The sequence below is a fragment of the Chionomys nivalis genome (assembly GCF_950005125.1).
Source record: "Chionomys nivalis chromosome 23 unlocalized genomic scaffold, mChiNiv1.1 SUPER_23_unloc_1, whole genome shotgun sequence".
Classification (NCBI taxonomy): domain Eukaryota; kingdom Metazoa; phylum Chordata; class Mammalia; order Rodentia; family Cricetidae; genus Chionomys; species Chionomys nivalis.
Window position 1 is genome coordinate 1,306,217 of NW_026646869.1, and position 14,147 is coordinate 1,320,363.

General features: G+C 57.4%; 1 protein-coding gene across 1 annotated transcript; it reads left to right on the forward strand.

The window, feature by feature from the left end:
* The first annotated feature begins 1,417 nt into the window (after nt 1-1,417).
* On the forward strand, nt 1,418-14,147 carry Kcnc3 (potassium voltage-gated channel subfamily C member 3). Its single transcript, XM_057760987.1, is given in 7 exon segments — nt 1,418-2,281; nt 5,968-7,075; nt 9,364-9,558; nt 9,790-9,809; nt 9,811-9,917; nt 12,017-12,076; nt 13,020-14,147. Coding segments are annotated over 7 exon segments (2,508 nt in total). The 3' UTR covers nt 13,174-14,147.

The following is a 14,147-nucleotide window of genomic DNA, read 5'->3' on the forward strand; positions in this document are numbered from 1 at the left end:
AGGAGGCGGGGCCTACCAACAAGGAGGCGTGTTGTCTCTTGCCCGACTCCTCCCTTCTTTCTCCATAACCCCACCCTTCTCCATTGGCCCTCTTATTGAGAAGCTGTAGCCCGCTCCAAGGGCTGCACTCCCCCCTGCATGTACAGGCACCCTCTCCTTTACTCATCTCTTTGCCCTCCTGCCCGCAACCTTTGTGGTTTAGGCCTCATTCTCTTTCCTCCACCAACTGGAAACTCTGACACCGAGTCTTTACATTGCTGGCCCAGACCCCCGTGTCCGGTGAGTGTCTTTCCCCTAAGAGTTGTCTCATTCTCCGCCCTCCATCCCGCCAGGCTGGCGGTTCCTGGAGCTCTGAATGCCCAATTTTAGTGCCCCCCCTTCTCCATCCACTTATCAGTCTCATCTTCCTCTGGACCATTGAAGATGTTCCCAACCCATTACAGGCCCCGCCCACTTGTCTGCGTTTCTTCCACCCATCGGACCCTCTTCCTAACGAAGTCCAAGTTTGCAGCCTCCAGCAGGAACTGGTGGTGCACGTCTGCCATCCCAGCTACCAGGATGAGGTTGAGGCAGAGTCAGGATAGCAAACCTAAAGCCTCCCTGGACTCTACAGCTTGCAGTTTCAGCCCCTCCCTAGCTTCCAGCCAGAAGTTCCCAGGCCTCTCCTTCCACCCCTTCCCACTATCCCTGTCCCTGTCCGCTTTTCAATCAGGTTCCGTCTCCACCTCTAGTTCTGGTTCCGCCCCTTCCCCGCCCCCAAGTGAGACCCTTCTCCTCATTCTTCCGTCCCAATAAGGACTGTTATTGATTTCTTGGGTTTCCAATCACTGTTAACCTAACTGAACCCTCCCCTGTTCATCTGCTTTTCCAATACAGGTAGGGGAGTGACCAGTTTGGTTTCTTTGTCAGCTTCTCCTCCTGTGGTTACTCCCTTTTTATGAACAGCCTATCAGATTTTTTTTTTTGAGGTAGTTTCATGTAACCCAGGCAGGCGTCCACCTCACCTGTAGCATGATCTTCAACTCCTCATCCTCCTTCCAACCCTCCCCCCCGGCCCCCCCCCCCCCCCCCGGCTCCACCGCACCTGTCTCTTTCTCATACCTGGCTCCTAGGTCTCCATTTTCGCTGTATTGCTGAGTTAGGCATTTTTAGGGTTCCCTTGACGCCCCGCCCTCTTCTAGGTACGACCCAATCCCTGAGCCTTCTCTGCAACCCCACCTACTCTAACTAGGCTGGGTCGGAGTCCGTCTAGCCGTGGCCCCGCCCATCTCCGCAGCCCAATCAGCTCTTGCCCTCTCTCCACCTATCCAATAGCGCTCTCCTCATACAGTCATCATCTCCTCTCACCCAATCATCTTGGACTTTCCACCCGGGCCCCGCCCCTGCTATCCCGCCCCCAGCCCCGCCTCCCTGCCCAATGCTGAGCTCAGTGTGCGTTTGGTGGTTCCGCGGGCGCCGGGGGCTCGGCGAGCAGCAGCTGCAACTGGCACCAACGCCGCGGCCACCGGAGTCTCCGCCGCTGCCGCCGCCTCAGCAGTGCGCGCAGTTCGGCCCCGCCGCGTGCCCGGCGGGTGCCCCGCTTTCCCGTGGGCCCGGGGGCCGGCGCGCCGAGCCATGCCCCGGGCTGCCGGCGGTGGCCATGGGGCGGCACGGCGGCGGCGGCGGCGACAGCGGTAAGATCGTGATCAACGTGGGCGGCGTGCGCCATGAGACGTACCGCTCCACGTTGCGCACCCTGCCGGGGACCCGGCTGGCCGGGCTGACCGAGCCCGAGGCGGCCGCGCGCTTTGACTACGATCCGGGTACAGACGAGTTCTTCTTCGACCGCCACCCGGGCGTCTTCGCCTACGTGCTCAACTACTACCGCACCGGCAAGCTGCACTGCCCGGCCGACGTGTGCGGTCCGCTCTTTGAGGAGGAGCTAGGCTTCTGGGGCATCGACGAGACAGACGTGGAGGCCTGCTGCTGGATGACCTACCGCCAGCACCGCGACGCCGAGGAGGCACTCGACTCCTTCGAAGCTCCCGACTCCTCGGGCGCCGCCAACGCCGCCAACGCCGGAGGCGCCCACGATGCAGGCCTGGACGACGAGGCGGGCGCAGGAGGCGGCGGGCTGGACGGAGCAGGCGGCGAGCTCAAGCGTCTGTGCTTCCAGGACGCAGGCGGAGGCGCCGGGGGACCTGCCGGGGGCGCGGGCGGCGCGGGCGGCACGTGGTGGCGGCGCTGGCAACCCCGCGTGTGGGCGCTTTTCGAGGACCCCTACTCGTCGCGGGCCGCCAGGGTGAGCGCGCTCTCCGAGCACCCTTAACTATCCCAACCTCTCTGCTCCCAGAGAGTACTCCATGCCAAGTCTTCCCCCACCCCTCCCGTCTCCCCAGTCCTCTGGAAGCCCTCTTTCCCTGCAGCCGGAGTTCCCTACGCCCCTTCAAACACACCCCTCCCGAACCTTCAGCTTCTCCCGGGCCTTCCAAGCTCCAACCCACTGCTCTAAGTCATCGTAGATCCTGAGAAATGGCTCCCTAACTGAAAATCTCCCGGACTTCCCTGGCAGTCTCACCCTTTCCTTTTCCACACACCTCCTGAGACCTTCAGAATGTCTCAAGCCCTCAAAATGTCCTTAGCCAAAACTCAACTCCCCGTTCCTTGAACACCCCGAAGCCCCTTATTCCCGGTCCTCGGTGTCCCAGACCGTGACGTCGTCGTCCCCTCTCCAACTCTCCCTCATTCTCTGCCTGGGCCCAATTTCTAGATCTCTGTTTCTCTCTAACTTTGGACCTCCTGGCTGTTTGTGATCTTCTGCTCCTAGCTCTCAAAGTTCTAGAAGATCCCCGCCCCTGCAGAACCTCCAGGACCTCACTGAACCTCCAAACTGCTGGTTCCGGTCAGGACAGTTTCCCAACGACCTAGCTACAACGCCGAGTCCGGGGAGCGGTGTGTGTGGGGGGGTCCTTTGTAAAACTCTAATCCTAGATTCTTCCTCACCCTCTTCATCAATCCCCTGCAAAGACTCGCCCCATAGAGCTCAGACTTCCGCAATCAGGACCCACTTTTGTGTCTCCAGAAGGGCCCCATGCTTTCCCTCTCCTCTTTAGCACCTCAGTTTGTGCCCCTCCACTTCGAACTGCCCCACAGTTGGCATTATATCCCCTCCCTCCAACCGCACACTGTCCTCTGCCTGTAGGAGCCCTTCCCATTTCCATTCCTCCCTCGCCAGTTACTTTCTCATTCTGCCAAGTGACTTTCAGAAGTTTGAGTCCCCTCCAATCTAGAGACCTAACTCCTGCTACTCACCCCCAAGTCATCAGTCCAGAAACTTCTCAGATGGTTTCTGTTCCCACCCACCCCCTCTTGGGATAGCTCAACCCGCTGGGTTCTCCTCTCTTAGCCTTGCTCAAGCTCCCCTACTATCACTCCTCTGTCTCCCCTGATGTAAACCCAGAACCCTAGAACCCCCTAGGTTCCCTCAACAATCTCTCGTGGAAAAGTTTGTGAGCCGCAGTAGATACCCTCTTGATAGCTCTGGCTAGAGCTTTTCCTTCTTCCTAAACTTCCTCCAGGTCGGGAGACCCTAGAGGATGTGTGGGAATAGCCAGGGGAGTAAATCCAGGACAGAAGAGGGCACTAGCAAAAAAGTGGGGAACAGAGAGCCACTCCTCCCCTCCTCCTCTTCCCCCCTCCCCCCTCCTGCCACCTCGCCGCGTCCTGGGCCGGGAAGGACGCAGAGCCGCAGTGCCGCATTCGGGCTGGGGAGGGGGGGGGCGGAGGCTTCGCATAAAGTTTTAGTCTCTGAGAAGCGCTGAATTGGCGACATTTAGGGTTGAGTTGGGAGGAAGGGGAAAAAAGAGGGGCAGAGGGACATGGCCCCAGATGCTCCTTCGCGCCTCAGAGCATCTCCACCCCCACTCGATGCCTTGGGGCGCCCTTCCTTCCTGTGACCCATTGAAGGGTGCTGAGACTGAGAGGAAGTCTTTGGGTGATGGCCAGGCTAGGGGTCCAGAATGGCTACGAAGGTCACGCATTTATTAATTGCACCGACTTATGATTTGTTTGTTTAAATATCCGCTGTGTGCTGGGTACTTTCCAACCTCCAGGTGGACCTTCTTGCAAATTGGAAGCACAAACCACTTTCAAGTTCAGGGTCCAGCCCTCCCGGCTCTGCTTTGCTTTCTTTCTAGAACCTCGGTACCCTCCCATGCCTTCTGCTTCGGAGTCACTTCAGGGGAAATCAACCCTGCACCTGTGACTGCAGCGGGTGCCCACCCTTCCTTGGACTCCTGGGAGGGAAGGGGTTAGGCAAATTATAGGCCCGGTGGCCTTTAACTGTGAAGCCAAAGCCTTAGGTACTGCGGCTGCGCGCGGCTTGCAGCGCTTCGGCTTGGAATGAGTTAAGGCCACCAGGCCACTGCGGCTGCGCACTGCGGCGGGGGAGCTGTCCGTGGTACTGGCCGCCGGGCGCCCTGCTCCAGGCCCTGCCGACCCGCCCCCACTGCAGTACCGCAGCCTGCTGGTTGGGGGCGGGGAGGCCCCGGGCATGCGCCCTGCAGAGACCTCAGGCCTCTTCTCCACTGCAGAGAAACCACTTCGGTGGTCTACACTACTGACCACTGTCCCAGCCAACCCTAAGGCCCAGGGCCTGCTCACCCTTCAGTTATTAAACTCTGACTGAAAGCCCGAGCCCCTGAATTCACCTCTCCATAACCATAACCCCTCCCTATACACAAGGCTTCCTGGTCTGGTCCTCTTCCTGCATCAGATTCCCCCACTTGGCCCCCTTCTCTGGCCTTTGCTTGAGGTTAAAAGTCCAGATCCCTTTCTCCACAGGACTCTCCTCTTTCTGATCTTCCCCCATCTTATAAGACAGCCATCCCTCGGACCTTGCCTTTCTAGTCCCAACTTCTTCCAGATCCTGATCTAGCCCCCTCTTCCTCACTATGTAGCAAGACTCTGGGTCTCTCCCACTTTGACAAAGCACAAGCTTCTCACCTCCCAGTTACTGGACTTTGGCCCCTGAATTTACCCCCACAGAACCACAACCTCCCCATCCACAAGGCTTCTGGGTTCTCTTCCCTCTCCTTAGCCTTATCCAGCAAGGCCTTCCCTCTTCAGTTCCCCTACACCCAGTCTTTCATCCCATCCCTGAACTACCGCAGGTCTCTCTGTTTTTAGCAGATCACTTGCAGTGGGGTCCTTAGAGCATAGCCATTTCCTGACCCCCTTATCCTTGCCCCAGCTAACTGATCCACTGTACCCTAGTAACAGCTCAGATCTCACTGTGTTCCAGGCACTCAGCCAAGCACTGTTTTTGGAAGCAAGCCCTCTGTACACTCACCAAATCTTCATAACAATTCCATTAAAAAACAAAATTCAGATCCAAAAAGCTTAACCCTTGTTCCAGTTTGACAAATTCAAATCCAGGCTTTTGAGAGGGGCCTAGTGGCAAGCAGACTTCATATCCCGGCGACTCAGGAGGTAGGAGGACTACAAATTCAAGGCCAGCCTGGTCAAATTAGTGAGACCCTGTCTCAAAATAAAAGTTAGAAAGAGGGCTAGGGATATATCTTGGGGACAGAATGCTTACCTAGCTTGCGTAAGGCTGTGGGTTGTACCCCCAGTACAACAGAAATAAGATCCAATGTCCCCACGTGCCCTTGCCCTTCCCCAGGTCCAGGTTGAGCCCCAAACCTCTGAGGCGTGGGTAGTATGGTTGTCCCTCTCAGGCCCATCCCTGAATAGAATATCTGAACCCTTCTGGGGAAACCTGATATGGGAAGTACCGAGAAAGTGCTCTTTCCCTGGGTCAGCTGTGGCAAGCTTCTGCCCTGAGCCTCTCAGAACCATTAAGTCGGGACACTTGGATTCTAATGGGATTTGGGCCCTGAGGTAGGGAATGGGAGGCGACCAGAAGGGTCTTTACTCCAGTGATGCAGATGTATTGGTCATCCCATCCTCTCTCCCTCCCTCCTGCAGTATGTGGCCTTTGCCTCCCTGTTTTTCATCCTCATCTCCATCACCACCTTCTGCCTGGAGACACACGAGGGCTTCATCCACATCAGCAACAAGACGGTGACGCAGGCCTCCCCGATCCCTGGGGCTCCCCCAGAGAACATCACCAATGTGGAGGTGGAGACAGAACCCTTCTTGACCTATGTGGAAGGCGTGTGTGTGGTCTGGTTCACCTTTGAGTTTCTCATGCGGGTCACCTTCTGCCCGGATAAAGTGGAGTTCCTCAAGAGCAGTCTGAACATCATCGACTGTGTGGCCATCTTGCCCTTCTACCTGGAGGTGGGCCTGTCAGGCCTCAGCTCCAAAGCTGCCAAGGACGTGCTGGGCTTCCTGCGTGTTGTCCGCTTTGTTCGCATCCTGCGCATCTTTAAGCTGACCCGCCATTTCGTGGGCTTGCGTGTGCTGGGCCACACACTCCGGGCCAGCACCAACGAGTTCTTGTTACTCATTATCTTCCTGGCTCTGGGGGTCCTCATCTTTGCCACCATGATCTACTATGCTGAGCGCATTGGTGCCGACCCTGATGACATCCTGGGCTCCAACCACACCTACTTCAAGAACATCCCCATCGGCTTCTGGTGGGCTGTGGTCACCATGACCACCCTGGGCTATGGAGACATGTATCCCAAGACGTGGTCTGGGATGCTGGTTGGGGCGCTGTGTGCCCTGGCTGGAGTGCTGACCATTGCCATGCCGGTGCCCGTCATTGTCAACAACTTCGGCATGTACTATTCACTGGCCATGGCCAAGCAGAAATTGCCAAAGAAGAAAAACAAACACATTCCCAGGCCTCCACAGCCTGGCTCACCCAACTACTGCAAGCCTGACCCCCCACCTCCACCCCCGCCACACTCCCACCACGGCAGCGGTGGCATCAGCCCACCACCGCCCATCACCCCTCCCTCCATGGGGGTGACTGTGGCTGGGGCCTACCCACCTGGACCCCACACACACCCCGGGCTGCTCAGGGGTGGTGCTGGGGGACTGGGCATCATGGGATTGCCTCCTCTCCCAGCCCCTGGTGAGCCCTGCCCACTGGCTCAGGAAGAGGTGATTGAAACCAACAGGGCAGGTGAGACTGGGGCCAGCACTGGGGGTGCAGGGAGACCTGGGGGGAGGTGGGTAGGTGAGGCTGGGGCCAGCACTGGGGGTGCAGGGAGACCTGGGGGGAGGTGGGTAGGTGAGGCTGGGACCAGCACTGGTGATGCGGAGAGACCCGGGGGAAGGTGGGCAGGTGAGACTGGGGCCAGCACTGGGGGTACGGGGAGACCTGGGGGGAGGAGGGCAGGATTGCAGGTGCAACGCTGGGGCCAGCACTGGGGGTGCGGGGAGACCTGGGGGGAGGTGGGCAGGATTGCAGGTGCAAGACTGGGGCCAGCACTGGGGGTGCGGGGAGACCTGGCAGGGTGGGGTAGGTGGGTGGGATTGCAGGTACAAGGTGTCTCTTAGGTTCAGGGGTGGAAGGCAACAGCAGACAGAAAGGACAAATGGCTAGAAGGCTACAGAGGAAGCAGAAAGGACTGTAGAGACAGGCTCCATGTGCGAGAGTGTTTCTGAAGGTGTGTTTGTAGCCAGGCTGCTCTGAGAGACCGGTGGGCAGACAGCATAGTGAGGCTGTTTGTAGACTTGGAAACCCAGGTATCTGGGGCATGCTTCCTATCCCTTGGAGGCACTTGGTACCTCCCATCTTAGAAAGTAGAGGTAGGAGGATCAGGAGTTCAAGGGCTAACCTGTGCTACATGTCCCTGTCTCAGATATCACCAGGGAAAAAAGTACAAAGAGAGAAAGAGAAGGGAAGGAGAGAAGTTAGGGCGGGAAAGTGGGTGGATGAGAAGGAGAGAGATAGCAGGGACTCAACACTGGGGAGCCTGAGACAGGAGGGTCAGCACATGTTCGTAGCTATCCTAGGCTACATACATCCAGAGTCCCTGTCTCAGGAAAACAAACAGAAAAAGGTTTTGAGTGACTTCCTGGGCCTGCAGTCCACTTCCATTCTCTGTCAGTTTCCTAGGAAAAAGATGAGAGAGGAGAGAGAGAAAGAATAAAGAAAGAAGAATTCTTGTAACCCCAGTACTTAGGAGGAAGAGGCAGGAAGATCAGGAAGGAGTTCAAGGCCGGCTGGAGCTACATGAGACCCTGTCTCATAAAGAAAAGGGCTCAGTGTAAATAAAACACAGGGAGTCTCACATGACTCCCAGGAAGGCTAGGGACAAGCTTGCATACCAGGGCAGTGCATGACTATGGCCGACTGTGCCGAGGCCAGAGCTGGGGAAGGCAGCATGGCTGGTCTGCCAAGTGTCAACATCGCTGATGAGAGGGAGACAGGGGAGTGGGCAGTCAGCAGGCCAGAGCTCAGGACCCACCTACATGTGGGCAGAACAGCCAGGGTGTGCAGCTGCAAGGCACGGTCTGCAGAGACAGCATGAGAATTCTTGCTAGGGCAAGAGTCAGCCAGGCCTAGTTGATCACACCTGTTACCCCAGTATTTGGGGAGCTGAGGCAGAAGGATGAGGTGAGTTCAAAGCTAGCCTGGGCTATAGAGCAAGACTGTCTCAAAAGAATTTTTTAAATGAGTCAGGCCAAGAAGAGGGAGGAGCCGAGAAAACTGGTGGCTGTGCCTGATTTTGCGTGTTGTGTGTGTCCTGGGGGATGCTGTTTCTTGCAGGCAGTGACTTGGGTGTCCTGGAGGAAGGAGTTGAGCCCCCCCAGGCCTTAAGTAGGTCAAGAAAATGAGCTAGTCTGCCTGGCCCCCCATCTTGTTCCCTTAGCCACTGACCCAGTTTTCCACCCAGTAAAAATAGCTCAAGTCAGAGCCTAGGGGACCCCCACTTCACCCTCCCTCACCTGTCACCTCCCAGCCCTTCCCCACCCTACCCTTTGCAGCACCCCACACTTGTCCCTAAGCAACCACTTTGCAATCCGTGGCATCCTCCCTGTCCCCTCTCTGCGCCCAGCACCTTAATGCTGGTTGTGCCCAGCACCCACTTTTGTTTTGTTTTGTCTTTTGTTGTTTGTTCGTTTTGTTTTTTTCTTGGGGGCAGTCTCACTATGCAGCCCAGACTGGCCTCAGACTCAGAACCCTCCTGCCTCAGCCTCCTGAGTGTTGGGATGATAGGTGGGCACCACTGTGCCGGATCCACAATAACCACAGCGGCCCCAGCCACTCTCCCAGTACCAATTATGCACATTGCCATACTCACACAAGACCCAATCGCCACTTTCTAGCCCTTGACTCTGTCCCTCAGCCAGCCACGGTACCCTCCGCCCCATTGTCTTCCCGGCCTACCACCCCCAGGGTCACTCTCGGATCTCCATCCCTCCCTTCAGTCTCTGTTCTGTCTGTGGCTCCTCACCTTGCAGTAGATCCCCGTCCCAATGGGGACCCCGCGGCTGCTGCACTGGCCCACGAGGACTGCCCTGCGATCGACCAGCCAGCCGTGTCTCCAGAAGACAAGAGCCCCATCACCCCCGGAAGCCGGGGCCGCTACAGCCGGGACCGAGCCTGCTTTCTTGTCACTGACTACGCCCCCTCCCCTGATGGCTCCATCCGGAAAGGTGAGGTGCCCCCCAGGAGCTCCCCAGAGACCCTTCCTCTCTCTCCAGCCCCAGGGAGGGAGGAGAGGGGATGGGGGAGGTGCCAGACTTCCCTCTGTCCCCCTCAGCCCCAAACTACCTTCTTCCCTATCCTTCTCCCTCGCCTTGAGCCCCAAGTTTCCTCACCTTTCTTTATTTCATCTCCATCTCCCCCACCCACCCTGACTCTCCGGCCTCTTCCCTCAACCCCAGCCACTGGTGCTCCCCCACTGCCCCCCCCATACTGGCGCAAGCCAGGCCCCCCAAGCTTCTTGGCCGACCTCAACGCCAACGCAGCGGCCTGGATATCCCCCTAGTGGACGAGCCCCCTTCCCCCTAGGGTAAGTAGTTCCCCACCATGCCCCCCCACTCCCCTTCCTTCTGTACCTCCAGCTAACCTCTGAGAACACGCTCTCCCTGACCATGACCCTCAGCCATGGTGAGCAGCTGCACCCAGTTCCTGACACTGACCCCACCGTCACCCCAGGACGCACCTAGTCCTCACTAACAGTCGAACTAACCCAGCCCCAGCTCCCACCTGTGACCTGTTCACCCCCATCCCCACCCAACTGCTGCCTCTACCCTCACCTGTCTGCACCCCTCTCTGGGTGTTTCCATCTAGTCACCAATGTGGGTTGGATGCCTGGATACTCCCGAGTGCAGGAAGAGTGAGCCAGGCAAGTTCTCCCTAATCTTAAGAGGAGAGACAGGGACACAAGAACCAGGAAAGCAGGGCTGTACTAGAGGCCAGGCAGTAAGATGGGTGGAGCAAATCATGAGGCTGGAAGCTCGTGAGAAGCGGGATGAGAGTCTATAACAAGAGGAGGACCTAGCTGGAACCAGGTCTGTGAGAGGAAAGCGTGAAGAGTTAGGCCAGTGGTCAGTCAGGAGGGATAGGAAAAGCCAGGCATGCGAGTACACATCTATAAATACAGCATTCTGATGTTGGGGCAGGAGGATTATGAGAAAACAAGATCCTGCCCTCACCCCCCAATTTCTTTTTTAGCTACTATACTTTGGGGTGATTTGTTACACAGCAGAGGTTACAATGCCTCACCATGAGGAGGGAAGAACTTTCCTGAAAGGCTCAGGTTCTCTCTGAGGTACTCTCAGCCTTGGTGTGCCCTCAGTGTGAACAGTGTGGTTGTGGGTAGGCACCGGCACAGCCTTGGTGTGCCCTCAGTGTGAAAAGTGTAGGCACTGGCTCAGCCTTGGTGTGCTCTCAATGTGAACAGTGTGGTTGTGGGTAGGCACCGGCACAGCCTTGGTGTGCCCTCAGTGTGAACAGTGTAGGCACTGGCTCAGCCTTGGTGTGCCCTCAGTGTGAACAGTGTGGTTGTGGGTAGGCACCGGCACAGCTGACTCTGGGAAAGCTGTCTGAGAAAGTGACCTGAGACCTGAAAGGAGAGGCCAAGTGCCCAGCCCTAAGTGCTGAGAAGGCTGGGGAGGGGGGAGGCTGGGTTTGAACCCTGTCCATAGAGCTCTTACCTAGAAGCCCCAGTGAGGGGCTGGGGCATGGCTCAGCAATGGAGAACTTGCACAGAGGACGGGTAGTGTGGCTGAATGGGGAAGGGTTGCAAGGGCGTCCGAAAGCTTAGTGCTGGGGAGGCCAGCTCTGTCCTAACATGGGAGAAGTTGCTCGAAGGTGTTGATCTACTACCTGCTCATTCTAGAAACAATGCAGCACCTTCCTATAAACACATGAAGAATCCTTGCTCTCGGCCTAAGGCTGTATGGAACCCCCATGTTCCAAAGACCTCTAGGGAGTGCCAACTGGGAGCAGACAGGTGTGAGAAGCTAGGCTTCAGGCTCCTAGCCCAGAGGGGTCTGTGTGCCTCTCCCTTCCATGTTGTTCCTACACCCACCCCATCACCTTCCATGTCCATCTCATCACTCCTTCCTCCCTCCCATCTCACCCCACCCCCGCTTGAACCTAGACCTCTATTCCTTACCCCTTTGGAGGGTTCCTGGTGGGATGGAGGGCAAAGCAGAGTGTGTGGGGAATCCTGGGGGGGTGGGTGAGGCCCTTGCTTTTCTTGCATATGATACCAAAATCCATTCACTGAACTCAAATGATGGCCGGAGCTGATGGGGCTGGCTGAATTCTCTGCCCCAATATTCCCCTACTTGCCTGCCTCTCTGCCCCAATATCTTCTTTCCTTACTGGCCTGTCCATATTTACCCTCTGACCTTCTGACTCCCATACCCAGCCCCATTCCTTCCACCCTCGTTCCCCCCCCTTTCCCAGCCACCCCGGAAGCTCCTGCCATATTTGATATCTCTGGCTACCCCCATTTCACCGCTCCCATCACCCCCGGAAAACACCAGAGAGGAGAAAAACATCCAGGCGTTTCTCCGTCCCCCCAACAGTGAGCCTGTGTTGGGGAGCCCCCCATCTGCCTCCCATTCCCCATCCTTGACTCTCTGTTTCTGTCCCCAGCTCTTGTCACCGCCTGAGACCTCGCGAGACCCTCGGGTTCCCCCTGTCCCTTCCCCCCAGGTTAGCAATTGGGAATGGTGGGAGGGGGTGTCCCTGAGACACCGGGCTTCTGTCCCCCACCCCAGGCACTCTCCTGCAGTTAGAATACACCTCCCAGCCTGGGATGCTTAGAAAAGTCATCCCAGTACCTGGTGCTAGCAGAGCAAAAAACAAAACAAAACAACAACAACAAAACCCACCCACCCACGGTCCTGATATAGGATCTCATGAGCTGTGTGACCTTACTGCTTCCTGTCACCAGCAGACCCCATCAATTTTGGAATCCTCCACCTCTTCCTATGTCCTGGACTCTTGAAAGATGTCCATGTTGAGTGGAATGGCATATGCCTTAGTCCAAGGCTACCTACCTACTGAATTTGAAGTCAGCCTAGGCCAGTCTGGGCTACATAGTGAGATTGAGGCCAGCCTGGGCTACATAATTTGAGTTCAGTCTAAGACATACAGTATGCTCGATTAAAGCCAGCCTGGGCTACACAGTGAGCTCTTATTACGTGGTCCCAGGGTATCTCCTCCCCCTCCCTGCACCAGGCCCCCAGCTCCCCCCTGCGCAGCCCCCTCCACCAGCTGCTGCCTCCACCCCAACCCTTGCCGCCCACCATCCCACCTCGCCAACTGCTGCCTTTGGGCCTCAGACCAGGGGACCGTGGGGAGGGGGAAAAGAAGGGTGGGCAGGCTGGGTGGGGCGGCTTAGTGGGCACCACCCACCTCCTAATCCTTTCTCTCCCCTTCCCTGTGTCTGCACCTTTCTTGTGGATGCTGACTGACTGCGATTTCTTCACCTCTCTCTCCATCTCCTCGGCCCACCCATCCCGATTATGGGTGTTTCTCCCCTCTCCACCCCTCCTCTCTCTGCCTCTGTGTCCCTGTTTGGGGTCTCTGTGTACCCTCACCCTGGCTCCTATCCCCACGCACCCTCCCACCCTTGTCTCTGCTCCTTCCTCAGGTTACGAGAAGTCCCGCAGCCTGAGCAGCATTGTGGGCCTGAGCGGGGTATCCCTGCGCCTGGCGCCCCTCGCCACTCCCCCAGGCTCGCCCCGGGCCACGCGCCGAGCTCCCCCGACCCTGCCCTCCATCCTCTAGTGCTCCCTCTCCCGTGAGGGGACTGGGGGTGATGGGAAGGTCAAAAGGAGCTGGGAGTGGGGGCGGGGAAAGGGTTCTTTAAAAAAAAAAAAGTAGTCATTAATAATATGCAAAAGAGGTGATGATGCCAGCAGACACCCTCGGACCTCTCCCCACTTACTAGAGCCTCCAGGATTGAGGGGGTGGGGCCGGAGCCTGTTCTCCCCCTACTCTCTCCCCTCCCTCCCAAAAAAAAGCAAACCTCAGGTTGTCATGAGCCATAGGACACTCCTCCCATCGACTCCTGTAAATAACTAAAAGCTGATTCCATCTTGGGGCACCCACTCCAGTTTGCATGCCTCCCAGACCCCCTCTTCAGCAATAAGCCCGTCAGGAGCTGCTTGCAGTGAGTTGAAGGGGAGGCCGCCTGGAGCTTCTGGGGTGGGGACTGGCATTTTAGGGGTTTTCCTGCTCACCCCCCAAAATGGTGACCCACCCATCACTAATTGATTCAGGAAAAACAAACAAAAACCCTCTAGGAACATGTAGGGAAAGGAAAGCAGGTTGATCGGCCGCAGCCTTCAGGAGCTCCGCTGGGGGTGGGGGGTTCTGCCAGCAGCTCCCGGGCTTGGATGACTCCAGCTGGTGCATTCCACCCACGCCCGCCTCCAGGGATCTGCTCCCTCTATTCACTGCATGGACTTAGCCCTCCAGGCCCACAACCCTCCACCCTACCCTGTCTCCACTCTATCTCAGAACATGAGACTAGCACCCTAGACTTCCGGAGATTGACCCTGGCACCGTGCACTCCCATCCCCGCGCGCTCCGGCGCCCCACACTTCCCACTTCCATCACTCCCAGACCCATCCACCATTGGCCTGGGCTGCACTGCAGTGTTCTTCCATCCTCCCAGACCCTTTCCTTGTATCCCAGCTCACTTCCAGCCTCTGGGACCTGGCAGTCCTCATGACCCGGACATTGCTCAGATAAACTCAAGCTTCCCCTGACCCCA